This window comes from Megalops cyprinoides, chromosome 10 (assembly GCF_013368585.1).
Source record: "Megalops cyprinoides isolate fMegCyp1 chromosome 10, fMegCyp1.pri, whole genome shotgun sequence".
In the NCBI taxonomy this organism is placed as follows: Eukaryota; Metazoa; Chordata; class Actinopteri; order Elopiformes; family Megalopidae; genus Megalops; species Megalops cyprinoides.
The window spans coordinates 9,445,942-9,473,862 of record NC_050592.1 but is presented as its reverse complement, the minus strand read 5'-3'; the positions used below and the strand labels follow the sequence as shown (position 1 = coordinate 9,473,862).

The 27,921-nt window shown below is 43.1% G+C and overlaps 2 protein-coding genes across 5 annotated transcripts; both read right to left on the bottom strand.

The window, feature by feature from the left end:
* Nucleotides 1-263: 263 nt before the first annotated feature.
* pex5 (peroxisomal biogenesis factor 5) lies at nucleotides 264-11,718 on the bottom strand. 3 transcript variants are annotated; one of them, XM_036538163.1, is made up of 17 exons: nucleotides 11,497-11,718; nucleotides 9,400-9,575; nucleotides 9,126-9,164; nucleotides 8,827-8,944; nucleotides 8,504-8,650; nucleotides 7,411-7,501; nucleotides 6,929-7,019; nucleotides 6,422-6,544; nucleotides 5,300-5,413; nucleotides 4,662-4,745; nucleotides 4,141-4,260; nucleotides 3,634-3,777; nucleotides 3,450-3,520; nucleotides 2,508-2,729; nucleotides 1,847-2,012; nucleotides 1,574-1,731; nucleotides 264-1,222 (listed from the first exon to the last, which is right to left on the bottom strand). In XM_036538163.1, the coding sequence occupies exons 2-17, from the start codon at nucleotides 9,511-9,513 to the stop codon at nucleotides 976-978; spliced, it is 2,049 nt and encodes a 682-aa protein (XP_036394056.1). In that variant the 5' UTR covers nucleotides 9,514-9,575; nucleotides 11,497-11,718; the 3' UTR covers nucleotides 264-975. The 3 variants fall into 3 exon arrangements, with proteins under 3 accessions (XP_036394056.1, XP_036394054.1, XP_036394055.1); XM_036538161.1 differs by lacking the exon at nucleotides 5,300-5,413; XM_036538162.1 differs by lacking the exons at nucleotides 5,300-5,413; nucleotides 6,422-6,544.
* Nucleotides 11,719-14,323: 2,605 nt separating this feature from the next.
* Nucleotides 14,324-27,336, bottom strand: clstn3 (calsyntenin 3). Of its 2 annotated transcripts, none has more exons than XM_036538133.1 (19): nucleotides 26,789-27,336; nucleotides 25,782-25,848; nucleotides 24,160-24,282; nucleotides 23,732-23,942; nucleotides 23,200-23,408; nucleotides 22,642-22,791; nucleotides 22,274-22,459; nucleotides 21,745-22,032; nucleotides 20,902-21,014; nucleotides 20,463-20,622; nucleotides 20,027-20,086; nucleotides 19,775-19,923; nucleotides 19,526-19,674; nucleotides 18,996-19,222; nucleotides 17,981-18,142; nucleotides 16,729-16,874; nucleotides 16,346-16,481; nucleotides 15,589-15,773; nucleotides 14,324-15,280 (listed from the first exon to the last, which is right to left on the bottom strand). In XM_036538133.1, exons 2-19 carry the CDS (start codon nucleotides 25,846-25,848, stop codon nucleotides 15,131-15,133), a joined length of 2,871 nt encoding a protein of 956 aa, XP_036394026.1. In that variant the 5' UTR covers nucleotides 26,789-27,336; the 3' UTR covers nucleotides 14,324-15,130. The 2 variants fall into 2 exon arrangements, with proteins under 2 accessions (XP_036394026.1, XP_036394024.1); XM_036538131.1 differs by having other exon boundaries at nucleotides 26,845-27,336.
* Between the last annotated feature and the right edge of the window lie 585 nt (nucleotides 27,337-27,921).

The window sequence follows — 27,921 nt, the reverse complement described above, 5'->3', positions numbered from 1 at the left end:
TTCCCTGCGGCGTAACGATTGGCTGGCCTGAGAGGTCAGGTGGTCATATCATAGATGGGCGTATCCGGTTATTTTAAAAACGAGTCATGCAAAAAGTGATGAATGTAACAGCTTTTTTGTCTTTCAAAAATTATTTGAACAGCTTAGAAAATTGCAATCCTTTAGGTTTAATAAGTGGAACAAATTAGATTACATCTTTTCCTGCATGTTTCTGAAAACCTTGCTTTATTTGAATACATCTTACCTCTTATTTTGCTCATATAACCACATATAGGCCTACGGTTCCCTCCTTCATACACATGTACGTTAATTTTTTCATGTTCACCATATTTTTTTAGCAAATAAAACATATTATGATCTTTTAATACTGCTATTATCACAACTAAATAATACCACATAAATTTAAATCAAAGCTTTATTGCTTCAGATTACAGTAATCGTCCATACAGTCGGCACTACTCGTGAAAACAATAATACAGTAATTATGATACAATACACAGTATAGCTGGAAGCATTTACAATTGAGCAAATTATTTTACAACATGAGCAATTTTTGTAAATAACAGAGCACAAGGGAGAGAGTTAGCACACCTTCCCAGTGTACACGTCACCATATTGTCAGTCTCTCAATCTTTTCCCATCTTGTCTCACTCAACATAATCCATTCCTTCTTTCTCAGCCAGATGCTGGCAACGTGGCAGGAAGTCAACCATCTTTTCTCAATAAGCACATCCGTACGATGGCACACTGTGTTCGTAAGCAGGTCCAAGTCAGCCAGGTTGTGAAACTGCCAGTCCATCTGCCCATCTGTTAGTGCATTAGCCAGCTAGTGTGTCAAATCAATCTCACACGCCCTCACGCTCCTTATCCCCTCTCTCTCTGTCCATTTCTCCAAAACACCTTCCCTTTCCTCCGCCATTCACCGCGCACTCACACTCGATCACCTGCCGCCCCTCCCTTTGCCAGCACCCGGCCTCAGTCAGGCCCTCCTTCTCCCTCCCCCCGGGAAAAGTGAGCCAGGAGAGTGTCCAAGTCGCGGCGGTCAGCAGCTGCGTACAACGAGCTCTCTCCCATCATGCTCAGCGCCATGCGCAATGTAGACCAGATATTGTCCGACATCATGGTGGCCGCAGCTCCTGCTCCTTTCCCGGCACCTCCCTCCCCCTCCCCAGCTGCCTGCCTCTGCAGAGATAAGGCCTCCAAGAAGTGCTCCACAGCCTCTCTGTTAAAGAACGAGAGAGAAAATATGTGAGTATTTTCATTGCCGATAAAGAGTATTGATCCTGCGCGTTGGTAAGGAGCAGGGCTTGTAATTCAGAGCCTGCCAGTCAAATTTCCAATTGGGTAAAGTACTTCATCCACAATTGCATCAGTAAATATTCAGCTGTATAAATGTTTGATGAGTAAGCAATGGAAGTTGCCTTAGGAAATAATACAATATTACACATTGCATAATATGTGAATGAAAGTTATACCCCCACTAGCAAAGAGAAAGCTCATCTCGCAATGCTTGCTTTACCAGACAAACTTAGCAAACGTGCCGTTCTTATTGACCTATGCATGGATATCTCACCTGTGAGCCCCCAAGTTGACACAGCTGATACCCAGGTTGTATCGACTGCGCACAAACCCTGGCTGCAGTTCCAGTGCCCTCCTGTAGGCAGCGACGGCCTCCTCCGACCGGCTTCCATTCGCCAGGGTGGCACCGAGTTTGTTCCACAGCAGATAGTCCTTAAGGGGAGAAGAGCAGGGAAGTCAGCAAGGCACTGCATTCGTACAGTCACCGTACAAGTATCGCCTGTCGTACAATAGAGGCAGAGGCAGTGTGACAGAGAGGGATGTTTACTTGTGGAGTGACGGAAAGGGCGGCAGTGAAGCAGTCCACGGCTTTGTCGTACTCCCCGCTCAGATTAAACAGAACCCCCAGGCCGCATTGAAGCTGGGGGTCCACTCGGGATGGCTCGGAAGCAGCGGCACTCAGGAAGAGAGACTGCACCTCGGCGAACAGGGACCTGAGAGGCAGATCAGACACAGAGCGGGTGTGGAGGGAAGGGCTGGGGGTTATTTTGTTGCTTAGTTACTATTATCATTGTACTTGAATATGCAAGTGCTGCGTCACAATAATGTCAGTATCTCTGCAGTGAGCTTGTACACATAATGGTTATTATCGCCTACGTATTAGTTGCATTTACCAGCAATTCACTTCCATTTTCTGTTCATTGTGAAAGCAAATATAAGATGAGAGTTATATCAATAAAACCACCACCTCCAGCCATTTATGCTGGCTACCTACCGTTGGACCATTACACCACAATTTCCTTCCTCTAAACGATTACGCTCTCCAGAAAAACAGATTGGAAGGAACAAGGTAGAGTGTACAGGGTAGAGTGTAACTGGAAATAAAATGCTGAATTTTGAATAACAGCATGTTCCCCATTTATGAAAATGAAATACTGGTGCACCTCCATTAGACCCTAAAGTAATGGAGATGCTGAGAGTATACTTACTCTGGAAGTAGTGATCCAAATCTGTCCCTCTCCTTCTCCCTCTCCCTCCCGCCATCTTTTTCTCGCTCTCTTTCCGACTGCTCCAGAATGTGGCGGTACTTTGGGTTGTACTTCAGCCAATCACGCAGTGTCTCACAGGCCTGCCTGTGCAACGACTCGTTGGTGAAACTAACGGCCAGCGCCATCAAAGCTGTCAGATTGTCATGCTTCAGCTCTATACACCTGAGAAAGAGTATGAGAAAGAGAGAGAGAGAGAAGAAAAGGGAGGACAGTGAAACACAATATGTCCTGCCAGGATATCATTTCTGCCGATTTCATTCATTTGCATTCATTTTCATCATATTTTCAACTTCTATTGACACGCATTTTCAGAGAAACATCACACAACAAAGTACCGAACAATGGCAATAAACTGGATTTAAGTGTTTTCTAATACTGTAAACAGGTACTTGAAATTATTCTTAAAGGACAAATCCATTCATAACCTGTAATCTGATATTTTGTGTAATTTGTATGAAATAATTACAGATGACTCAGAGGTTGGTTTCAGGACAACCTCTGTACAAGCTCCAGAGGTGTATCTCTTCCTACTGGAGATACATGGTGTTCCTGAAGATACATCCACAGTGTCACAAGGCCCACAAAAAGGATTTCTTCCTTCAAAACTGATACTCAAGGAAAACATGCATATGTAAAGAGTGAGCTACAGAGCATGTGCCCCCTATGAACCAGATATCTCTCTGAAAAAAAATTATCTTTACTACCAAGCAACTGAAGGATATGCCAGATGCATCAGAATCAGGAAGGTGACTTATCTTTTGAGCCTACATGGCACCCTGAAACCAGTCACTCCACTGCAGATGTACATATTTGATGTTTAGCACAAAAACATGAAATAACAGGTGTTGAACAAGCACCATGGCCGCAATTTCAAACACATACCTGCGGAGGGCGCTGATAGCAGCAAATTCCTGTTCATTTTCAGCCTGACAAGTACCCAGATACTGCCATGCCTGCGAGAGAGAGATAAAAAAAAAAATACAAAAGATCTGGAAATACGGAGCAATATTTCACTAAATTACAGACTCAACAGGAAAGAGGATAAAACTAACAAGCACCGCCTCACCAGCTGGTTGTCGGGCTCCCGCTGCACAGCGCTCTCAAAGAGTCGTACCGCTCCTGGGATATCCCCTGCCTCCATTCGCCGCACGCCCTCGTTCAGCGGGTCCTGATGTGACAGGTAGGGGTTGTCCTCCTCAAACTGGTAACCCTGACAACAAAAGAGGGCAAGCTAATGCAGATGTGCGCACACATAATATGAGCGATTATGAGCGATTTATATCTTGTTTCTTATAAGTCAAGATAAGATTATTAAGTTATAAATCCAAAAAGGAAATTGCTTTTCCAACGGTCAAGCATGTGGGGAAATAAAAGCACACAACAATAAATGCAACTGAACCAATAAAAAAAAATCAATAAATCATAAATAAATTATATCCTATCCTGATTTATAAACTTCGTAAGGGGTTTCATCTAGAAGAACAGAGGGAAAACTCAACTGACAAATAGACTGGAAATGTGTGAGAGGGGGAGAAACAGAGACACTCGTAACCTGCCATCATATAAAAGGTACCTTGTCATAGGAGGTGCTCAGCAGCTGGTCAAAATCAGATAGCCATGGGTGACTCTCAGCATCGCGCTTGGCCATCTCCTCCCACTCCTGCTGCAGCTTCTCCCAAAAGTCAATATCACTCTGAGGTGAAATAACACTCAGGTTATTGTCAACTGTAATGATTTAAGCACTTACTGTTCTGTGGTCATTATTCATTATTTTAATACCAGATTTATTTCACACAATCACAGATGAACATGAGAAACCCTTAGAGCAAATTGTGTAAATTCACAATATTCCTGAATTCAGGAGCAAAACCTGAACTGAGCCATTTTTGAGTGTCTCAAGATGTTTGTGCAACTTTCATTTGAAGAGAAATCCTGGAGTCAAGCAGGGAGGAGTCTATCACCAAATAAAGGTGATATAAAATCTCAGTTAGATTTGATGCTGATCCCAGTATGCAATATTAATGTGTAAGGTTTTACCACTTTATCCTATGTATCTTCAATAATTAAACACCAAATTCTCTTTCACCGTCTCACCTCGACAGCAGCTTTGGCCTGCTGGAAGTCAGGACCTGAGGTGGTGAACTCATCTACCCAAGATTCCACAGACTCCGCAGACACCTGAAACAAATGGAGAGGTAGGGGTGGGATTGGACGGGCCTTCTGAACGTGCTCGCATCAAAGACACGCTGACTCGACACAACAAGACTCCGACAGTGAACTCACAGAGAAACAGAGGGAGAGAAGAATGAGGAGGAAAAATGGAAGGGATGGGGGCTGACCACAGACAAACCTTACCCTCTCCTTCTCTCTCTCCCTCCCCCTCTACCTATAACTGGCAGATAGCCTACACGCCTACAGAAGCTCTATTAATTTGACACTAGCTGCTCTCCATTTGTATAAAACATCAGTACGGTCAATGAGAACCGCAAACCTTGGAAAATGGCTACAACAGTAATATGCTGCAATAAGCGAAGGCAAAGGAAAGTATCCACACTAACAGAGCAAATTATGACAAATTTACAGTCACAGAATACAAAAAAATGACAAGAGCTGTGCAAACAAGGGCTGTGTTTTTCCAAAGAAAACTATGCATACTGCAGCTGTGCAATGCAACACAAACAAAGCACTATTCATCAGCCACGGAGTCTGAACGCCCAGGGTGGGTGTCCTACCTGCCTGACGACAGTAGCCCACTGCTGTGCATGTTTAGCCTTAATTTTGTCACTCTTCTCTTTCCCCTCTTGAGTTTCCACTTGCACAGCCCCTCCCCCCGTCTCCTCCAGGAACTTGGGGGCAATGAGGAGGGAAGGGAGGGTATTGTTTCGGGAGTGCGTAGTGGGGTTATTACACGGACGGGGCGTGGTCATTTACAGTTTGCACGGGTGGGTTGAGGGGGTGAGGGTCGATAAGGGAGGGTAATTTAAGAGTTTAGGAGGGACAAAAGGGATTTTGGAAGCAGGACAAATGAGAAGGGCCATTTGCCGGTTAGTTACAATTAAAAAGGCAACCGTTTTTAGTCAATAAAGCGAGATAATACATCAGTTGATTGTTGGTTAAGGAAAAACTCCACAAATCTCAGGAAATGTGGTGAGCTCCTCTATGGACTGTGACACTCCCTTCATCAGCCCCTTCATCATTCTGCTAACATCTAAAGAACTAAACTAAGATGCTGGCTACCAGTAGTTTACAGGGGCATCTTGGCAGTTTGGTAAGAACTACAGTCCCCATCCTGACAAGGACCTACGGTCATCAGATGATGTTGCCCTAAATTATATTCAGGTAAGTATCATTAATGTCTTCAATTTAGTAAACGTTTTGAAAGTGATCCATTAATGTTAATGGACAAAAACACTAGCATTGAGCTTGAGCCCATTGTTTCAATAACATTATGTTGCTAAAATTATGGAATAACTTACATATTCACCCAAACAATGATATTTTCCCCATCAAAACTAATATATTGTCCTTCCTAGATAAAAAAATAAACACTCGGCTAGGTTACTTTTCCCAGAAGACATAAGACACGGGTATTGATATGTACCTAAAAATTAACTCTACTTTGTTTGGTAACCAGCAGACTAAAGTATACTCCATATTTTACCCCACTGACTAGCTGTGTAGCCTTGGCTGTACAGAGTTAACGTGCAACCCGTTGCTCAGAACGGTATTCTGTTTGTTAGGAAAAAGAGCAAATGTTTTCATCAGTATTCTGAAGAACAGAGGAATGGCTGCAGGTAGAGTCCTTCAGTTGCCCTGTGCACTCTGCACCGTACGTCTTCGACACGGGGTCCTACCTGGTTGACGTTAGAGGCCCAGTGTTGTGCCTCCTTGGCCTGAGCTTTATCTGTGACCAACTTTCCTGCTCTGTCTTCCACTGTCACAGTGCCCTCTCCGATCTGCCTAATAAACCGCAGGAACTACACAACAGACAACAACAACACAACAGTAATTACACAACAACAGCTAGGGGCTACCTGCATCCCAGCACAAATACCTCTATAGGGCATTCTGACTCCCAACCAAGTTAATTTCAGTTACAAATGCTATACTTAAGAACAACTGCTACTCAGCCGCAATGCTGTGCTATTCAAAGCATTAGGTAACCACATTACACGGAATTCGTGACAGGTAGGGGAAGAGATTTGTAGAAAAACACATATGAAGACAGTGTAGCGTATGGTAGACATGCGAACACACACACAAACACAAATACATGAATGCTCACACACACGCACGCATGCATGCACGCACGCACGCACGCACACACACACACACAGACTGGTTGGCCAGAAAAAACTCACTTCAGTGTTCTGTAATTTGGGGTCATCAACTTTAGCGAGAAGCTCATTGGCGGTTTGCTTCAGTTCCTCCCCTGGCTGGTATTCTTGTGTCCTGGTAGATTCACAGAAGTATAAAGCATTAAAAAAAAAAAAACATCTGTTTGACAGAAAACAGCACGGCAGTATTTTTTTTTTTTTTTTTTTTATCACCTTTACCCTTCTTGTCTCTTTCAACACCCCTTTCAAAGCCAAACTTAATTCACTTCACTCAATTCATGTTCTTTCAGAGGCAATAGATCAGACTGCCATGACCAACACAGTCAACACATAAAAGACCAGCAACAGCTGGGATAATTATGGGGAATCTTCAAGGAGGAAACACAATGGCTCAATGCTTTGCTCAGCATTCTCAAGGCCTCCTCGTCTTTCTTTCTTTCAGTGTCTTGTTCCCTCTCCCTCGGTTTCTGACTCCCGGGCTCTGTCATGGGACAGCGTTCTCTTACCACTCCGATTCCTGCTCCCTCTCTCCCAAATCTCCCAGCCACAGCTTCTCTTCTGACTGTTCCAGGTACTCCTCTGCCCAGCGTCCAGGGTCTGAGTGAGAGGGATAAAGAAAGACAGCCCTTGTACACACTTTAAGAGGTTACGGTCTGTTTTTACCACCTTTTAGTGCTAAATATGGTTCTGTCCACACCCACATTTGACAACTGGTTTTCACTACTTCTTCGGAGAACGGACTGAAAACGCTCTTCTGTGAAGCCTGTTTCATTTGCCAGTTGTGTATGGCAAACTGACTCATCAAGAACACAACAGACCCTAAGGTGCAACCACCAGGGCTATGGAATCCTTCCTGCTACTCTTCTGTTCTGCAATCCACATTTAAACACAGCATGCCTGGGCTGTGACTTATTCAGCATATTTAGCTGTGTGATAACAGCCAAACCCCGCTGGCTTCATTAAAAAAATGCATTATAAATCCCGATTTTGTCTTGGTCAAGGAATTCTTGTTTTGTTTTTTTTTTGGAACAAGGGAACAAACCAACAAACACTACACTTGTCCAGGTTGGTACTAATTCCATTGAACTTTAAACTGTTACAAAACTGAACTTTCAGCTCCTAAAAAAAAAAAAACACTGGTGACTGCTCTGTACTCTGGCTGACGGGTGGAGTCCTTGCTCCGGCAGTAAATACTATGTTTACATCAACGCTCAGTATAAAAAGGACCAAATATGGGCTTTATTCAAGTGGTTGACAGCAGGTGAATTACATGTGAGTGAATCCTGAGAGAAGGTGAGAGATTACAATAATAGGAGCAGAGAGGGGAAAAATTAACAGTAGACGGGGGCGCACAGCGGGCAGAAGTGTGGTGTAATGGTCAGCAGCAGGGCTCGTAAACCAAAGACTGCCAGTATGATCCCCAGATGGATCACTGCGGCACCTGTGCCATTGACTAAAGTGCTTAAACTAAAGTGCCTTAGCAAATACCTAGCTGAAAAAACAGACAGCATGTAGAAATTGCATGTTATGTAAGTCACTCTGTGTCTGCTCTGAAAACGTAATGATGAAATTAATAATAAAGATGGATGTATAATATACCTGTGGCATCAGTGATAAACTCTCTGGTCCAATCAGTGTCAGAGACATCACTAAGTCCGAGCTGTCCAGGCGAAGAGGCGGAGTCAGGGCCAGACAAAAACTCTGCAGCCCAATCACCTGATAGTGCCAAGGCTGCCACCCCTGGAGCTAATCACAGAAAAGACACAGTAAAACACACTACAAGACACAAATAAAAAAGTGGCATTAAATTCTGATCTGCACAGGTTTCTGGAAAAATGTGGTGTAGACATTGTGAGAGCCCCACTAGAGTAAGTGCAAAGGTAAAAGCGTGACTGGGAGTGGTGGAGTCTCTGCTGATGTACCTCTCTGTGGGGCTTGTCTGTATGTCTGCTGATCAATCTGCTGCATTTCCTCCAGCAGTTGGCCCATGTCGAAGCTGTGAGGGGGCCGTGGAGGGGCCTGCAGGAACTCATTCACCAACTGCAGCATTAAAACAACAGATCAGCGGTTCACACTCACCTTGAACATGACAGTAAAATGAGATTAGCTGTAGTAATATAAACAATCACAGGATTTAATGTTAGACTATGGGCTATGGTATTTGCAGTTCAGCTGTGAGCGAGTCTTGACAGAAACCAAAACAGTAATAGTGGACACCAACCTCTTCTTCAGTTGCAATTTCAATTGGAGTGGGGGGAATCTACAAGAGAGACAGGCAAAGAAAACGCATCATGTTATTTCTCAATGCCAAGATACCAGGTCAAAGCAGCAACACATTCCCAACACAGTAATTGTTTGGATAACTGTAATATTCACAGGAGTATCAAGAATAATATGAAAAATGCAATGTTTCAACAATCTCACAGTGAAAAGGAAAGTACAACTAAAGTAGATTAAAATGATTCATTTGTATTTAAATCAGGCAGAATACTCACAGTGGGAGTTGCCCTGTGTCTCCAAGCCCCACCTTCTTGGGTCATTTGATTGGTCAGCTTCATGAGGGGATTGGCTGCCCCACACTCTGCCTCCACAAGCTCCCGCATCGCCATGGCAACGCAGGGCAGAACTTCTCTCTGGTCTGCAGCACAAGCCAATCACCTCGTAGAAACTTCTACAAAGGAATGACAGCAACACTACTGACTGATTATACACATTTTACTGACTTAATAAAACAGACATGATGATGTGCCCCAACCATCTTAAAGTATGAAAATCACAAAGACAGACACATGGACAGTGACTCAGAAACAACTATGACTGTAAGACACACGGACAGGATGAAACCACGACCTGGAAGCAACCCAAAGAACACAGAGATGGCACGACAGAAATAAGCACATTTCCACTGACATACAGTAATCCTGTAAGCATATAGCAAGATTAAGAAGATTATCCAGAGATATTAATAAACATTATCAACACATACGATCAGGTAATGTTAAAACAGCTGACGGTGGAAGACAACATTGACACACGCAGGGCAGTATAGGCACGGAACGTGCAAACAGTATTGCAATCTACAAACACCCTTGCAACTCAGGCATAAACACACAAAGCACAACCTCTAGCACCTGTGAGGAGAAAACAATGCAAACCTTAATAACTTCAGACTGACAAGGATCTACAGCAATCACTTATCTGTGTATAAATTCTGGGTTTCAGAAATTATTACACTTGAGAAAAAAAAAAAACATTTCCCTTAAAACTACTATCTGCAAGAGAGCAGACACTTTACAGTGGATGGGGTGTCAGTGGTACAATGGTATTGACTACTTAGCACTCAAAAATACAACACTCTTCACGGATCCACACAGCAGATTCCAGTACTGTACTACACTTAACTTATATGCAATATGCAATGTTGCAAGGCCTCCTAGGCCTTTCTTTTCCAAGGTCCTTGTGTGATGTCAACTATTCCCTAATTAACTGAGGCCACCGTGAATTACATTTTATCTAATACTAGTAAGCAGCCAACTAAATGACTGAATGATATACAAGTATTAAGCAATATACAAAAAGAATAGCTTTTTCCCCACTCAGGTTTGCCATGACTCTATTAAATCTTAAAGTAAAACTTTGTATTTATTTGAATCCAATGCGTTTATACTAGAGCATGGTTATTTACATATTTTATTAGCCCACTGCACGAGTATCTGCCACTTTTGGATATGACTAAGTGTGGAGCTCAGACTTTCAAACGATGTCGCAAGGTTGTAAAAAGTCAGTAAAAACAAATGTTTTGCTTATTTCCATCACGCGTACTATACTGCTTTTTAAATTTTTACCATAAAGTTGAAAACCTTTCTGCATTCTTTTGTCAATCTAAAATGGGACACGTATTCTTCATTAAATGAGCGCATGGTTTTTTTTTTTTCTTCCTGGAATAAATACCGTAAAGGTATCAAGCTTTGCAGGTAATACATGAGAATTGTCTTGTCATTCTGTTCTCTTTCTGCCCTGCTCTGATTCATGTGTTCTAGCGGTGTAGGCGTTGCTAGATACAGGTAGCCATAGAGCCAGGTAGCCATCTGCTCTGGTTAACGTGTTCAATGAGTTCCCTATGTCCAGTTAGATGCCTGCTCTATAGTTCATATCGACAACCACAGCGTAGCCAGTAAACGTTTACTTTACAGGGTACCGCCATTGCCTCTGCCTTACTGTTAGCTAACGTTAGCTAATTATTACCTTCCTATCATGCTCCACAGAAGAACGACAGAACATGGCTATTCCTGTTGCTACCTTAACACGCTAGCTAGCTAGCTAACTATCAGCTGCGCTGCTAACGTTAATGGTAGCTGAACGGGATTGCTTAAGTTAGCAAGCTGGCTAGTTGTTCACACACCACACATAACTTGCAAGGTTAGCGGGCTTATGGAGACATACTGTGAGCCAAACTAGATAGCTAGTCAGCTAATTTTCTCTGTCTGGACATGTGGACACAACAGATTGGAAAACACGAATGCAGCTAGCCAGACAGCTAGCTAGCTGTGTCAAAAATACCCAATAGCAGGTTAGCTAAATGCACAACTCACCACTTCACACTGTCGATGGACCTTGCCTGTTCCCTCTATGTCTACGCGAAGTACACACCAACTGGCTGGCAAACAAGAGTATTATCTTTCTCGCTACATGCATTAATCTTTATCCCTCTCTCTAGCTGTCTTTATGTTCCTGCTCTGTTAGTACACACAAAAACTACAAGAAGGCAGACTCACTAAGCTAGCTAATCGTCTTCTTACTATTCACAGACAACACATGCGCAGGGATAAGTGATAAATGAAATCACAGAGAGGCTGGCAAGTACGTCACTTGCGCAACGACTCGACCTCGGACTACGGCTGACGCCAAAAGTTAAAGGTCTTCGGCTCTTTGTTCAAGGGTATCAGTTTGGGGCAGGCGCTGTGCAAATTCACTCATCCTTGTAATGTGTGCATATGCTAATCCATTCGCCTGTGTCCACTATCAGCCGATACCCATACAATAAAGATCGACATATCTGCGTACCGTCTGCTCTAAACTGCTGCTGGCGAACAAGCAGTAGCTCGCTAGCAGTACAGTAATACGTAACGTCGGTTGCGCAGCGGCTACGCTGATCGTAGTTAATTAGGAGGGCCTGGCGACACGTTCACAGGCGCCGGTGGAAAAGAGATGAGTGGTTTGCACATAACGTGCGACTGGTTTTGCGTGCCACATTGCGCAAGATACAAGCACAGAGTTCGAACAATTGACTCTCTGTCTCCACCTTCTTACCCCAATCTAAACACGCCCCTGTATTATTATTATTATTATTATTATTATTATAAACGTTCTGCAAGTTAGCTTCCATTTAAGACATACAATTCTAAGTGAAGCAGTGCAGTTTAGCAGACTAGCATTCAGACAATATTGTTTTGCAATGTTCTGAGAAACACAGTTACAGTGTAAAGATACTCAGCAATATTGTACAATACTGTTTTATTGGATATTTGTATATCTTAGTGGAGGTGGACAATTAAAGCACTCAGTGCCAGATGGAGACCTGAAATGTGTAATCCATAATGCAGTTCAATCAACAACAAAAGAAAGCTTATTACAAAACAATAGAACTTTGTTTTCCATCCCTTGCCCTGAGACCAGCGGTGTATGCCATTTTTTTGCTGTTTTGAATAAATTAGTTTTGATTGAGCTGTTGTACTCACTTGTACTGTTGCATTAAGCATTGACCTAAATTTAAATTCTTTTGCTTTGTGAGAGAAATCTGTAGTTGGAAGCATGTCCGTGCTATGTTAAAATACAGAGGCAGTATGAATATTCACTTACTTTCAGAAGCATTATGGTTTAAGGTAGTTTAGGGTAACTGTTAAAATTAAGTTTAATTAGCAGTTCAAGTAATTAATCTAATTTTCTAGAACTCTCGTAGTAGTCCTGTAACAGTCCATCAAACAACTAATCATTCTTGTCGAAAGCAAACAAGCCGAATTCCTGATTCGTTTATGTGCACAAATTCAGTAAGCTCAACTACCTCCTTTGTGTACACGTCTCTTCATGTACAAACACTCCTACAGCAAATCAATTTCACAAAGCAGATCACTGTCAGGTCATATCAAATCTTGATGAATTTTCGATGAACAGCTCTATCAAACCTAATTAAGAGCTCAGTCTGAGCAAGATCACAGTGCCTGTAGGGTCAGAGTTGGGGAAACACCGAAACGAGCAGAATACAGTACTGAGAGGCTGTTTAGCTTTGTTTAAAACCCCTAACATTCCTATATCTGGGGCAGGAGGCTACATTTGTACTGATACCTTCCCACGTTGAAATAATAATTTATTATTACTACTCCCCTAAATCTGACCGTCTGCAATACTGTTATGTTACGGGGCAAGGTATGGCAACTTTGCTGCTTGTTGCATGATTGAAGACTTCCTGGCACAGAACTGCATATGGCATGGCATCGCATATGTTAGTCCTACCCATGTGATCTGAGGCTCTCTACACTAAGTAACTCTGAATATGTCCAAGTTTTATGACAATATGAATAACAAATGTGCACTTGTGCCATGCTGCCAAAGTCTATGCAAAAAATTCCCAACACAGCATATTGACATCATCCTAATGTTTTTATTATGAATTTGTAATGGAGGTTTTGACAGTTATCAATAATAATCGGCCAGTTTAATCAATGTCACAATCAATAATTGTTGTATCAATAATTACAGTTAATGTCCCAATAATAACCAGAGTAATAATATAATAAGTTATTAATGCATTTTTTTTTTTTTATAATTCTTAACATTACACTGGAAAACAACAGGCTTTATTTACTGACAGGTCATCACTGTACACTAACATTTAGACAGAGAGCAAGAGGAAAAAGACAGAGGAAAATGGCAGGGAGGGAGGGAAGACAAAGAACAAAAGAGATAAGAGGGCAGAGGAGAGAGCCGAAAAAAAAGAACAGAGAGGGAAGGAGTGAAAGAGGGATGGAGGACGACAGAAGAGCACTTTAGTGAATGGAAGTCCAGCAGGGGAAAAGAGAGAGAGAGATAGAAGAGAATACTAATCATCACAACAATGTGTCTCCCAGTTCACTGTGATCCCAATATTAACAAGTTATTTTAATTACAGAGTTCAACACACAAATTAAATGACACACAACAAGCTAATCGTCATCATTATTAGCATTATTATTACTATTATTACCATGAATGTCGCTGTAACTATTAAATTAAGCTAGAGTGATAAAAATATATATTTATAAACACCAGAATTTATTATTATGTATTAGCTAAAGGAGAGCAGAAAAACTGCAGTTCACTGCAATAATAATAATAATAATAATAATAATAATAATAATTTTGTATTTACAGAAATTTCAATACAATCAAAACTGCCCAAGCTGAGCTGACATTCTAGTTAGAGCAGGGGGGGTAGCACGGTGCAGTGAGGCTCTGTGCAGCAGACAGGCTGTGTGGTGCATGTGAATCAGCTGTGAGGACCGTGCATTCAGACGCTCTGCAGCACTGACTCTGCGTAGTGACCGCTGTCACAGATTCTCTAGTTAACGGCCCAATTCGCATTGTTTTGGCCCGTGTGGTTGTTACTCAGATCGCCGCGTGTGGAGTAGAGGAATGTGTACAGATTGTGCAGCAAAGAGGACCCTCTGGGCAAGATTTTTGTGTCGACAGAGTAGGACATGATCCGGGACTGACTGTGCATCTGAAGGACTGTGGGGTCTGAATATTTACTGCATTTCAGTTGTGGTGGCTTGTGGAAATTCTGTGCCTTTATTTTTGCCTTGTTTGTTTGAGGTGGAAGTCTGTTCTGTAATGCATTGTGACATACACTCTCTAGCGTGCTTGCCACTTCATATTGTGTTGTATACCTTTCTGAATTTCGACTCTGTCATAAACTCTTCGTGTTGAGGGTATTGGCATGATACAACACAGCCCTTAGAGTTAGGTGTTCCATGTTGGCATTAGGTGGTCAATAATTGTGCAGCAAATTTGTAAAGAGAAAGGCTGAATGCACTTGTGTGCTATTTGAGAATTACAGTTGTGCGTCATGTTTGTGAGCATACATTCTATAGATGTTTGTGTAGTGATTTACAAATGAGTTGAGCCATGTGTTTGAGTGTATTTAGTGATGCAGAGTCACTTGTGAGGGTGCTTCAGTGTGCACGGGTTGGCTCAGTAACGCCGAGGAGTGCTGTCTCTCGCTTCCTTCTTGATGATGATTCGCTGGTCATCGCTGCCATCACCAGGTGAGTCCATCACTTCCTCGTCCTCCTCCCCCTCTCCCTCTGTGTCTGCCAATGTTCCCATGCGAGACTCGTAGGACTGAGAGAAACAGAAAGACAGATCACAAAACTATGAATGGGTTCCAGTCTCTAACACAGAAGGACAGAGAGAGAGAGAAAGAGGGAGAGGGAGAGGGAGAGGGAGAGAGAGAGAGAGAGAGAGAGAGAGAGAGAACGAGGGAGAGGGAGAGGGAAAGAGAGAGAAAGAGGGTGAGGGGGAGAGAGAGTGAGAGGGAAAGAGAGAGAAAGAGAGAGAGAGAGAGAGAGAGAGAGGGAGGGAGAGAGACAGCATAGACTCTGCAAGAAAACTGCCTGTCCATAACTGCAGTGAGCTGGCGATCATTTTACCTCCATGGGGTTGACAATGATAGTGAGCGCAGAGTCATCCCACTGGCCACTGCCCTCCTTTGCTCCACCCCGGGCCCCCTCACCTCGGCGATGGATGGAGCGGATTCTGAACACGCCCAGGATCACCATGACAACCAAGAACCCCACACAGACCATAATGATCACTGTGGCTGCTCCTGGTACCACTGAGAGAGAAAGAGAGAGAGCTTTAGAGTCGCTTTCAATAGTGTAACCGGAGACAAACACAAGAGAAACAGTGAGAAATACAAACACATACTGAGAGAGGCGGTTGGCATTTCATGCTGGGCAAAATATATCAAAATAAGAGACAGACGCACAGAAACAATGACAGATAGGAGGTGGAACTGTGGTGTGGGTTGAGCACTGCTGAGAACAGACAAGAAACATAAACAGAGGAATAGAAAGACCAAATATACATTTATTCATTTAGCAGATGTTTTTATCCAAAGCGACTTACATAGGTTACAGTTCTTTACAATGTTATCCATTTATACAGCTGGATATTTACTGAGGCAATTGAGGGTTAAGTACCTTGCCCAAGGGTACAGCAGCAGTGTCCCAGCGGGGATCGAACCGGCAACCTTTCGGTTACGAGTCCTGCTCCTTAACCACTATGCTACACAGGGTGCTATTTAGTAAGGGTGCGGTACAATAAGAGGCAGGAGAACACAGACATGGAGAAAGGCAGGTCTGAGAGGTGCAGTATGGGTTGGCATGCAGAGAAACAGGCAGGTACCAGAATTGCGGTGTGGGTTGGGGAGGGTGTGGCCGCTCAGCTCTCCGGAGTGGTGAGACGGGTGGAGGAACTGCTGCTGTGAGGCCAGGAGGTGTGATGGGTGATACAGGCTGTCCAGAGAGTGCAGGAAATTCACCTGTCAGAGAGAAGACAGGTTACCATATGCAGCATCACATATGCAACATATGCAACACATCACCTCTAAGGTGACTATGAACACCCACTTATCACACTTAAGAGTACAGAGACAGTATAGGTCTAAAATTCCAGTATAGCCCAACTTGGACTCAACAAGTTGTATCAGTGCATGAACACTGGTGTAACAGCCTATACCTCCATCCAGGCCAATGTGGCAATACACCTGATCCAGGGCGTTGATTTACCTCCAGCGTCAGCTCGTTGCTGGTGTACCGCCCGTTCATCTCAGAGCAGGAGAGACGGAACCGCCTCTCGAAGCGGGCAGAGCCTTTGGCTAGCCGGTAGCGAATGGACCGGAGAATGTCCTCATACACCGAGATTGACTCAGCCCCTGAAAGAGTCATACGAAAATATTATATTTATATCTTATAATAACACATTATAAATTACATACTATATTATTATAACATGTTATAATATATTTATCATAAGAACCCTATCAAAATTTAAGAGTTAGTATAGCTAATCCTTCATTACTATGATATATTATTACTATATTAATATAGTAATAACATATATATATATATATATACAGCTATATATATATATATATATATATATATATATATATATATATATATATATATATATATATGTTATATAGCTAATACTATATGAAAACTCAGACTGGAAATTACAGAGGGATACATCTGAATTTGCTTTAATACATTTGTGTATTTGTTATTCTCTTTTTGGACCAAAGTGGGATGAGCAATGAGCAGCTCAGCACCACTTTCATCAAACCTTTCTTGTGGTAAGACGGTGTTTTGATATTTAGATGATGTTTAGGTGCACTTCTGGGTATCAGATGTTAGAGCCTCGCTAGCTCTAGGTTGGGAGTTCAGCCAGATTTAGAAGGCGTGAATCATTTTGCTGTTTAAGTGTATCTCAGGGCCTTTCACCAAAACACAACAGCTGTCAACTATATTATTACCTTATGTTATTTTTGTCCCTATAACAATCATGTGAATTTGAATCGACAACATCAATATAAGGAATTGATTTCAAACTCCTTTCTCACATTTCACGTTTCTATCCATTTGTTAAACTGAATTATATATAACACTATCAAACAATTACTAAACAATAACTGGGGGAGGCAGTGTAGCATAGTGGTAAGGCGCAGGACTCATAGCCGAAAGGCTCCTGGTTTGATTCCCCCCTAGGGCACTGATGCTGTACCCTTGGGTAAGGTACTTTCTTTAACCCAGATTTGCCTCAGTAAATATCCACCTGTATAAATGGGTAACATGTAAAAAATTGTAACCTATGTAAGTCGCTCTGGATAAGGCCATCTGCTAAATGCCAATAATGTAATGTGACATTGTTAACATCTAAACAATATCTAAGAGACAGAGACTCTCATTGTATATCTAAGCAACATACTGCTGAATCTAGATTGCAATGAAGATGCACACACAGCAGATAAACACATACCTGTAATAGCTATGTACGCTGTTGTGTTAATGATGTCCAGCCCCCTTTCCCTTAATGATTCCACATCCACCAGAAGCTCCTCCCTCTCTGGGTTTAACTCCTCCCCCAAGGGCTGGACTTCACATCCGTCCAATGTGTGAGCCACTGCATCTGACATTAGTGCTGAGAGAGAAAGAGAGAGAGAGAGAAAGAGACACAGAGGGGGGGGGGGGGTGTTTTGATAAAAAAGGAAGAGATAATGAGACTCATATCTGAAGGGCATAGCACAACTGGCTGAGTAAGCACAAAATGCTAAAGAAGAAAATATATGACAGAGTGAAGCAGACAAGCACACAGTTATACAGAACCAGATTCAGGATAACAGAGCATACCCCTGGTGGCTCACTAGTATATAATTCCCAGACAGAGCATTCCCCGGTCACAGAGATCTAGCTCTATGCTGTCCTGAATTAAACTTCAGACATGGAATATGTGTATTGAAAATTCTAGAGTCATAACTGCATCCATCATGGGTACAGAATTATACTTCCAAAATGATAAAATCAAATTTTAATTTGAACATATCTTCTGCTAACACCCTTATCCAATGTAGCTACCATCTGGGTCATGCTTTAATGGAAAAAGTCCACCGCACAATTACACTGGATTTCTACTGGGTATCAACAGACAACCAAAATCATTCTCAGTGGGTCATCTCCTCAGACCACTTCAGGCCTTGATTACTGGACTGGAGTCAAAAATGAGATCGGAATTTAGTCTGTGACCTGGGATAACGGATTAACACCTGCCACCCTGTGTGAAACAGCTGCTGATTATGTGGTGTGTCTACAACAGTCAGCACTGTGGCTTTTCCAGGAAAACACTCAGCACAACCAACTAGCTCCGTGGTTTAACTTGGTATAGCGCTTTGTTGACCTTATCTGCTCTACTATCACTGCTATGGAGCTCTGAGCTGCTAAAATCACTCAGTGGTGCAGACAGCACCAAGAAGGGACGCGCTTGTTTCGGGACTCACCCCCTCCCTCCATGCCCTGTGCAGCGGTGTTGACAGCGTGGGAGAGGGAACACACAATCCTCAGCTCAGGGAACAGGGGCACCCCGTGGGGCGACTCGAACTCAGGAGCTGGCCGAGCCAAGTGGGGGCCCACCCCAGACAGTGAGATCTGCGGGGCATCAGGCTGAAGGACCACGAGGTATCCCTCTAACTGCCTGAGAGACAGACAGCCCTCCTCACTGAAACACCTGCAGAGAGAGACAAAAGATGGTGGGAAGAGAAAAGATGAAAACCTTAGAGTGAGAGGCACAAATAGACATATTAGCAGCTTGGCTGCTTCAGCAATATGCTCAGAAATGCCATTCATTCTAAAAAAGTGTGTCAAATTTGGGTGTATATTGACAGTAGGGTCATGAAGATATGGCAACTCCAGGAAGGCAGACTGAGAGTCTGAATGATGGTTGACCCGAACAGGAAAAACTGACATGGCCACCAGGGACACCGTCAAACCAGCAACGACGTACAGCAGATGGGTATCCAGGTGATTTTACCTGAGGGAGGTCGTGAGTTTGAGTGGGCGAACCCCGGGAGTGGCAAAGCGAAGGGAGTTTCTGTAGGTGACCTGCTGCACGGCTCGGTTGAAGCTTTCGATGTCGTCCCCTTCCAGGACCAAGACAGACTGACTGGGATTCACGTGCACCTGAACGACAGAGACGGAGCAAGGCACCATGGGAAATGTGGTCATCAGCAACACAAATCTGTTTGAATTAAACAGCATAGAGGGAATCACGGCTCTCTACCTTCATCCCTGATCCCAGGGTTTCCAGGTCACCGAAATCCAGCCCCTCCCTGCAGGCATACAGACACTCCACCACGCTGTGAGGTTCCACGCTTCCTGGCCGCACAGTCACCCCTGACAACAGGCCTCGGTAACCTCCTACGTACCTCCCTGAGGGCCAGAGGGAAGGGAGAAGCACACACTGAGGCATCAGCTCCTCCACCGAGGGACAGAAATGATTACAGCAGACAGACCCACTGGGATATGAGCTCACCTGTATCCCTGCCCTCAGGGATGGTGTTGTTCACAATGTCTTTCTGTTTCTCTTCTGGCTCTGAGAGAGAGGAATATTCTAGTATATAATTCCAATATTATCACAGTTGCAATGTAGATTTAAAACTGGCGTATTTTAATGCTATTTAGTAGACCTTATTACTCAGCAATCAGAAGTGACTAACTGGTGGCTATATTGTCTTTTCTAGGTGACAGGCCAGCAATTCAGTTCAGATAAACAGCTAACAAAGCATTGACTTTATTAGTTGACTGACAAATAGAATATCTAAGAAAAAATATAATTGGCTGAATGAAATGTAAACCTTGCATGATATTCTTATTAATTAATTAGAAGAACAGAAATGTTATTTGAATAGCTTAACTAAATAGTGTATATTGACGGCTGTTTTGTGTGGTAGTGTTTGACTGATAGGTACCCCAGCATGCACCAATGACCAATCGCTGACGGGGGGCAGGGCTAGGAATGGCTCCGTTGTCATGAATGAGTGCGGGGTCAAAGGTCACGCCATCGACGTACAAAGTGACTGAGGGGAACTGGACACTGAGGGAGAGGTGGTGCCACTCACTGTCACACACCTAAGAGAGACAGAGAGAGGGCTTCACAACAGCACAGGTCATGCAGCACGCACCAGCTGATTGACAAGGAACGAGAGGCGCGAGACAGCCGAACCTTTTTACTGACACTCCAGTCCATGTCATTTAATCCCTCTTAAACAAGCGCTCTAAGCCTGCTTATGCCACTCACTGATGTAAACAGTTCGTTCCCTGAGAAACCGGTAAGCCCACTGCGGATCACTTAAAACCCCCCGCTTGGCCCAGCCTCTAATCCCAGCGGGCTCGGCAGTGCCAGGGTACCTGCTCCAGCTTCCACAGGAACTTCACGGGACGGGCGGTGGTGACATCAGGCCAGTAGAACAGGGACAGCCGGCAGCCGTGAACCGACAGAGAGTAGTGAGAGAAGGAGTCATCTGAGAGAGACAGTGAAAGAGAGGGAGACAGAGAGAGAGAGAGGATGGTAAATGTGATGGTAGGTACCATTATAGTAGCATAGCTAAGTGTTATTATAATAACACAGGTAAGTACATCTACATTTACATTTTGTCATTTAGCAGATGCTCTTATCCAGACCAACTTACAATGCACACTTAACAAAACAGCATAATGTACAGAACAGTGATTCAACATGTCAAGTAAAATGCAACGACTCCATTATTATGAGAATGAAAAACCACAAAACTGCATAAATATTCATAATATTAATAAGTAAAATGTATTGTTATCAATATTTATTAATTTGGTGGATCTCCTTATTCAGTATGACAGAGCAAAAGAAGTTTCAGTGTAGGACACAAATAATCTAGCAGCAGGCACAATATAACCTGCAGCCTACAACCGCTTAAAAAGGCAACACAGAGCCATCCTATTCAATCAGAAGATAAATTCCTAACTGTCACAAACATAAACCCTGACCATCAACAAGCTGACACCTATCAGTAAACAAATGCCAGTCTGAACTGCTACGGGTCATAGTAACTGAGTCCACTGACCAAAGCTCTCACAATCACAGAGCACTCAAACACATCATAGGTATGCACACAAACTACAATGCCACATCAGAAGCTTCATTCTGCCTTCGACCAAACACCCTGCATTCCTTGTGCCTGTTGTTCAAAATATCAATGAATTGTTGTGACTGACCATTCCTGACGGTGCTGCAGATGATGGTCTCTTCCTCCCTGTGGCTTCCTCGTGCCTGATTAGCTGGTGGCTGCATGTTGGCCCCTCCCCTTCGCATCCATAATTGGAGGGTGAAGTGATCCCCGGACACTGCAGCAGCCACTGAATCGGGCACCACGGCAACGTGGGTCGAGCCATTGAATGAGAACACGAGCGACGAATCAGAAGAAGGGAGAGTGGGGAGGGCTGCTGTCCAATTGGCTGCCGGGGAAGGGGGTGGGAGCAAATCCACCTCCCCCCTTACTGCACCTGGTGAGATACAAGAGGAGAAAAATGAGTCCAGAGACAAATATAGCACAAAAAATAGGACCGTCTATTCTTAACATCTAATTAAACTAATCACTGCTGTTGTGACTGATGGCAGGCTGTGTTTCATTTTGCCTGCCATCTGACGGCCTTCAGCAAATAATCTTTGCATTGCTCTATTTTCAGAGATGCAAAACAGGGTGACCTGGGAGAACCGTATCTGAATACAAATAGATACACTTACCACACAGCCTGCGCACCGATCTGTCAGAGTAGCTGTCTCTGTCACAACCCTTGCCAATATGACCGGTCTGCAGCTCTACGGTGGCCTGGATGTTCCAAACGGTCTCCTCGCAGGTCTCCAGATGCAGGTTGGGGAACAAGGGGATGCTGCCTGAGCCAGGGGTGTACTCCACCCGCTTTGACCATCCTGAGGATGACAAAAGCATTTGTAACAATGTTCTGAGGCTCAAACACATTTTAACGCACAACTCCATGTCACTGATAAGTGTTGTCCACACCATTCTGGGAATGAGGATTTTTATGATGACGGCAGTGATAGATTAGACATTGACGACAGCAAAGAGAAATGAATTGTCAATAACTATTTACCGATCCAGCCAGGCTTGCATGAGGGTTTGACAGTGACGATGACCTGGGCGTCAGCCTGAGCGCGGTTCTTGCCACAGTCGAACGCAGTCACCCAGAAGCTGTGGACCCTTTGGCGTTTTGAATCCAGAGGCTCTGTATTTTTAATGTTCCCTGAGAAAAACAGAAGGAGAGGGTTAAACATGCTGGCTGTAGGGAGTCTGAATAGCGAGACAGGGAGAAAGACAATAAGACGGTATTCACAAAAAGCCTGAGAACAAAGCCACTGTGCTGCCTCTAAACCCAATCTGACCCGAGAAACAAAAAAGGACTTCATTTTCTCCGCGGCAACTTAAAGGCCTTATTCATGGAAGCAATTGCAAGTCATTGCACAAATCTCTCGGTGGAATCTAATTTAATCTTTCAGACAATATTTTCTGTTGTTTTGGTATTTGATAGTTTCTGCTTTTCATCATTTTGGTGTCCTATCAGGCCGAGTAGGTGGAAGACGGCCGGAAATGTATAGCAAGAGATCATGTGATGTGATTCAGAGGCTGAGAGTCACACGCCCTTATCTCTCACCGTCATTGTCGATAGCGAAGGGAACGTTGGGGGTGATGATGTCGTAGAAGCAAATTTGGCTGTACTGTGGGGAGCAGTCCGCGTCTAACGCCTCCACTCTCACGATACGGTCGAACAGGCGGCCCTCGGGCACAGACGCCTCGTATCGCCGCTCCACAAACACCGGCGAGAACTCGTTCACATCGTTGACACGCACATGTACTGTGGCTCTAAAAAAAAAAACAGAGGGAGACAGAGACAGAGTCAGAGAGACGCTGCACAAAATTCAGCACTGAGCTGAGAGTACAGGATGTTTCCATTTTGACAGGTTTTAGTCAAGCTTCAATGAACTTCACATCACACTGTGACTTTATTGTTGTAATATAAATTTGAAATTATACCAAAGCCCTCACTGATACTGCAGCAGGAACATTACATATCAATCACTGCTAAAAAAAAATTTAACAATCCTCCAGGGCACCAACTCCCTATACATAATCAACAGTTCTAGAAGACCGTCCTTAAGCACTATGGGAGTTGTAGTCTCTCTTACTTGTGTGACTTCTTGCTGTTGACCCCGTCAGGACCCTCCCCGCAGTCATAGGCCTGGATGGTGAAGCTGTGCTCCCGTTGGCTCTCGCAGTCCAGAGGCTCTTTGGAACGGACCAGACCCTCCCCTGTTGACCGGTCCAGGACCACGGCCTCGAACTGGGCTGAACCCGCGCCTGACGTACCGCTGTGCACTCTGAACCCACATATCTCTCCTGTGGTGGACAGAGAAGTCAAGGGGGTTTGCTGAGGTATGGTGCACGGTAATCACATGCAAAGATTGACAGGGACTGAGAGAAAGAGCGATGGAAGGCAGTCAAAATAAAACACAGAAGCAGGATAGAACAATGCAGTAAGATAATTAACACTGACAGATCCAAACAGGGAGACAAGAATGGATAAAGACAGTAGAGTTGAGGGGGAGACCGCTACCTGCATAGTGTAAGGGGGCATCTTTGTCCAGCGCAAAGAGAGGTGGATTCAGCAGGACTGTGTTGTCATTCTCCATCACAATCCCCTGGTACTCTGTCTCAATCCATGGCTTGTGCTTATTGGCTGCATGAATGGAAATATGGGGTACCTTTATTCATCAGGTAAATGTATATAGCCTACAGCACTTTGCTATAGACAAATCATCTAAAATCAGGTGTTGTCAGTCCACATCTTGTGATGATTATTTGAGTATTCAGAAAAGAATGATTTCAACTGGCAATGTCATAATCGCAGAACTGAATACTGTACATGGTACACATCAGAAGTACTTGATGAACGACTGAGGCAGAGTACAACACAAGCAAAAGCCATACAAGGAGTCACAATATTAGAAGTGCTGCATGACATGTTTCAATAGCTGGGCAGACACAGTACAAGCTAGCTGGTAGAGACACAAGGGCATTACACCATAATTTTTTTTAAAGGAAAACAGAGGTAATGCTGGGATGTATTGAAAAGAATGTCAATATGTGCAATTTGTTGCAAAATGAATTTAAGTGGAATAGAAATGATCAATGCCTTTGATTTTCCTTACAATTGTATAGCTTTCTGTGAAAATCTGGGAAAAGATACAGTACTAATCAATCGTCGGTGGCGCTCAATGAGTGGAAACCTTATCCTTAGGGATTTGGGGGAAAATATTACGGCAAAGTGCTTAGAGTGGGCCAGGCTGACCCACATTCTGGGGCTGTAATCCCAAAGACAGGCCTACCTGTTGTTTTACCTCAGTCCAAAATCACTGGATGTCTTGACCACACTGTGTATGAATTATGACCAGTTCTGCCCATGCTCATACATATCTAATGTTGAGTAACTAAGCCCTTGGAGGGAATAAGAAAGGCAGAATGGTGCTGCCTTAACCAGTGTTACCCACCTAAGACCACATTCTCTTTTCTCTCAGCCTGGTTGATATCTTCTTGATCTCTTCCCTTCCCATTTTCCCCCCTCACATCTCCTCTTCATCTCCCATTTTTTGTCAATTTTCTCTCCCCCTCTTCCCTCCCGACATCACTCTCTGCCTTCCTCAGTAACACAATATTAATCTGAGCATCAGGCCAAGGGATTACACATAGGATTACAGATTGAAAGACATTACTTTTGATCCCCCCTCTCTCTCGCTCCCTCTCTCCATGTCTGTGTCACGGTGTTCTCTCTCCCTCTTTCAGACTTGCCTTTATCGTCATCAGTTACAGTTTCTCCTTCTGTCTCTATACGAACAGCTATTAGAAACAATACAGATAGACCTGCCATAACATACACATCCTGACAATAAATATGGGATATGATCACGTAAAAATATTTGTACTATTATCACATTACCCCCAGTGAGAGTGAACTACCAGTTATTCTTAAATTACTATACTATAATACTCCGTGTATACAGTACTGTGAAATCATTAAATGACAAAAATAACTGGTATGTCATGAAAATACTCTTTAAAATGACAGGTAGAGGGAAGCAAAAAGGATTATAGTTATAACCATTACCACAGACATATTCATGACGATACAGATACATTTAAAATGACTGATATAATAACATCAATCGTCAAAGAACTGACCTTTGTTGCTGTGGGCAACCCAGCTCAGACCCAGGAGAAGAAGGGAGAGAAAACTTATTCTTTCCATCTGAAGAAGGATGGACAGGTTTGAGGGAAAAGAACAGGGATATATAAATATATTGAACTGATCACAACTGCAGTTAAAACAGCTAGCTGGTAAACAGAAAGAGAGAAATGATTGGTAACAATATGACCATTATCATTGATACTATTAATTTCATACCTAATCCAAGAAATCCTGTGAATAAAAAGTCAAATGAAGCTTAAATACTAAATAAAAATGCTTCGTCAATCTCATATCTTGCTGCCACATATGTATATATTTTTTCTTTTTTACCGCAGGGCCCGATGCAGCCACTGAGAGTTCAGACAGATTGACACACATGTATGGTCAGACAGACCATAATGACAGACAGACAGAACATTAATAGCTAATCAAACTATTAAACATGGTAGTGTTTACTGTGGCAGTAATGATACTAATCTATATTAGGCAACATACAATTACAGGTAAGTGTGCATTAATACACATCCTGCATACATGAGGTGTGTGTGTGTGTCCAGCCACATAAAGGGCTATAGATGTCTATGCAAATAGACAGAGAAATCAGTGGCTATCCTAAGAATATTCTCTATAAAACAACCCTGCATTGTGCCACTGTCATGACCACCATGAACATAATTCGATTTGCATGTGCACAAATAACGTAACAAACGTAACTGTATGAAGAATCAGAGATTAAAATAGTCATTAAAACGGAGAGGTATAAAGTATACACAGACAGAAATAGAGTTACCCAGATAGCTATATTTGGATAAACAGACACCAACTGACGGATCCACAGACACGCGTATATGCGACAATTAATCGATTTTTAAATGCAGAAATTGATTCGATCGTGTTTGAAGCAAAGCATTATTACAATGCGCAACATAGTCCAAAATGAATACCGTTAAAGAAAATGATGGTCATAAACACATAATTTACTTGTTCGGTTTCACAGTACCGTGACGAGATGCTTTTGGTACCCAACGCTTCTGTCTCACAGCATCGGTGTCTCACCTCTCCGCCGCCTCCCTCTCCTTCTCCGCCGAATCAAATTCAGATCACAAGGGAATGGAGTGGTAGTGATACTCTCCCTCTCGCTTACTGTGTCTTATGTTTTATATTAAGACTGGAATGCGTATTAAAACAGTGGGTTTTGCCACAACGTTCTCCCTTTTTTTCCAGCAAACCCCGTGTGAAAATAACGACGATGCTGCGAGGCACCGATGCCACCTCCCTCTCTCCCGTTTCTCTACCCGCCCACACTGCGTCCTTCTCTCTCACTACCCCTCACAGTAGCCTCTCCCTCCCTCTATCTAGTCATGTACTGTACTCAGAGCCAGTCCAACCACAGTGTATTGAGCCAACTCTCCTTCTCAAGTCAGTACTAATGCACAACTATATAGTCAATTAATTTGGTGCTCCGCACAATATCAATTTCCATTTTGCTTCCATTTGCTGATTGACAGCTTGAGAGTGACCTCCCACTCCTCCCTTCACACTACCTTTCTCTTCCTCTCTCCCCGCCCAGACTGCAAAATGACGTCACCTCGACTCCTACCAGACAGAAACGGGGTGGCGAAAAGATTTCATGTACATTTCAGCACGACACAGACGCAGTCATTGATTTTAAAAATCCAGCATTTTAATTAAAATTACAAAAATTCATTTAAATTTCTTTTTCTTTGTACATTTGGTAGCAATAAGGCAAAGTCTCTGGAATTATAATAATTAATACACATCAATTATCACAAGTATAAATATTATTAAAAATATTATCAAAGTTAGTGAAAAGGGAATCACTGCTCCCATTCAGCTACAATGAGGGGGCTCTCCCTCACTAGTTTGTTATTGATGGTATAATCATTATCATAACTTCAGCTGATAGAAAACCGTAGTTTTGGTTGAAAGTTTTTTTGCTTTGTGTTCTTAGAATGAAAGAATGAAAGAGTGATGAAGCAAATGAAAAAAAATACATAGAAGGAGAGGAGGACTGAGGGGTGGAAAGATGAGGTCACAACGAGAGAGATGAGGTCACAAGGAGAGAGATGAAGGAACTGACAGACAGAATCACCCTTTATGTGGATTTTGTTT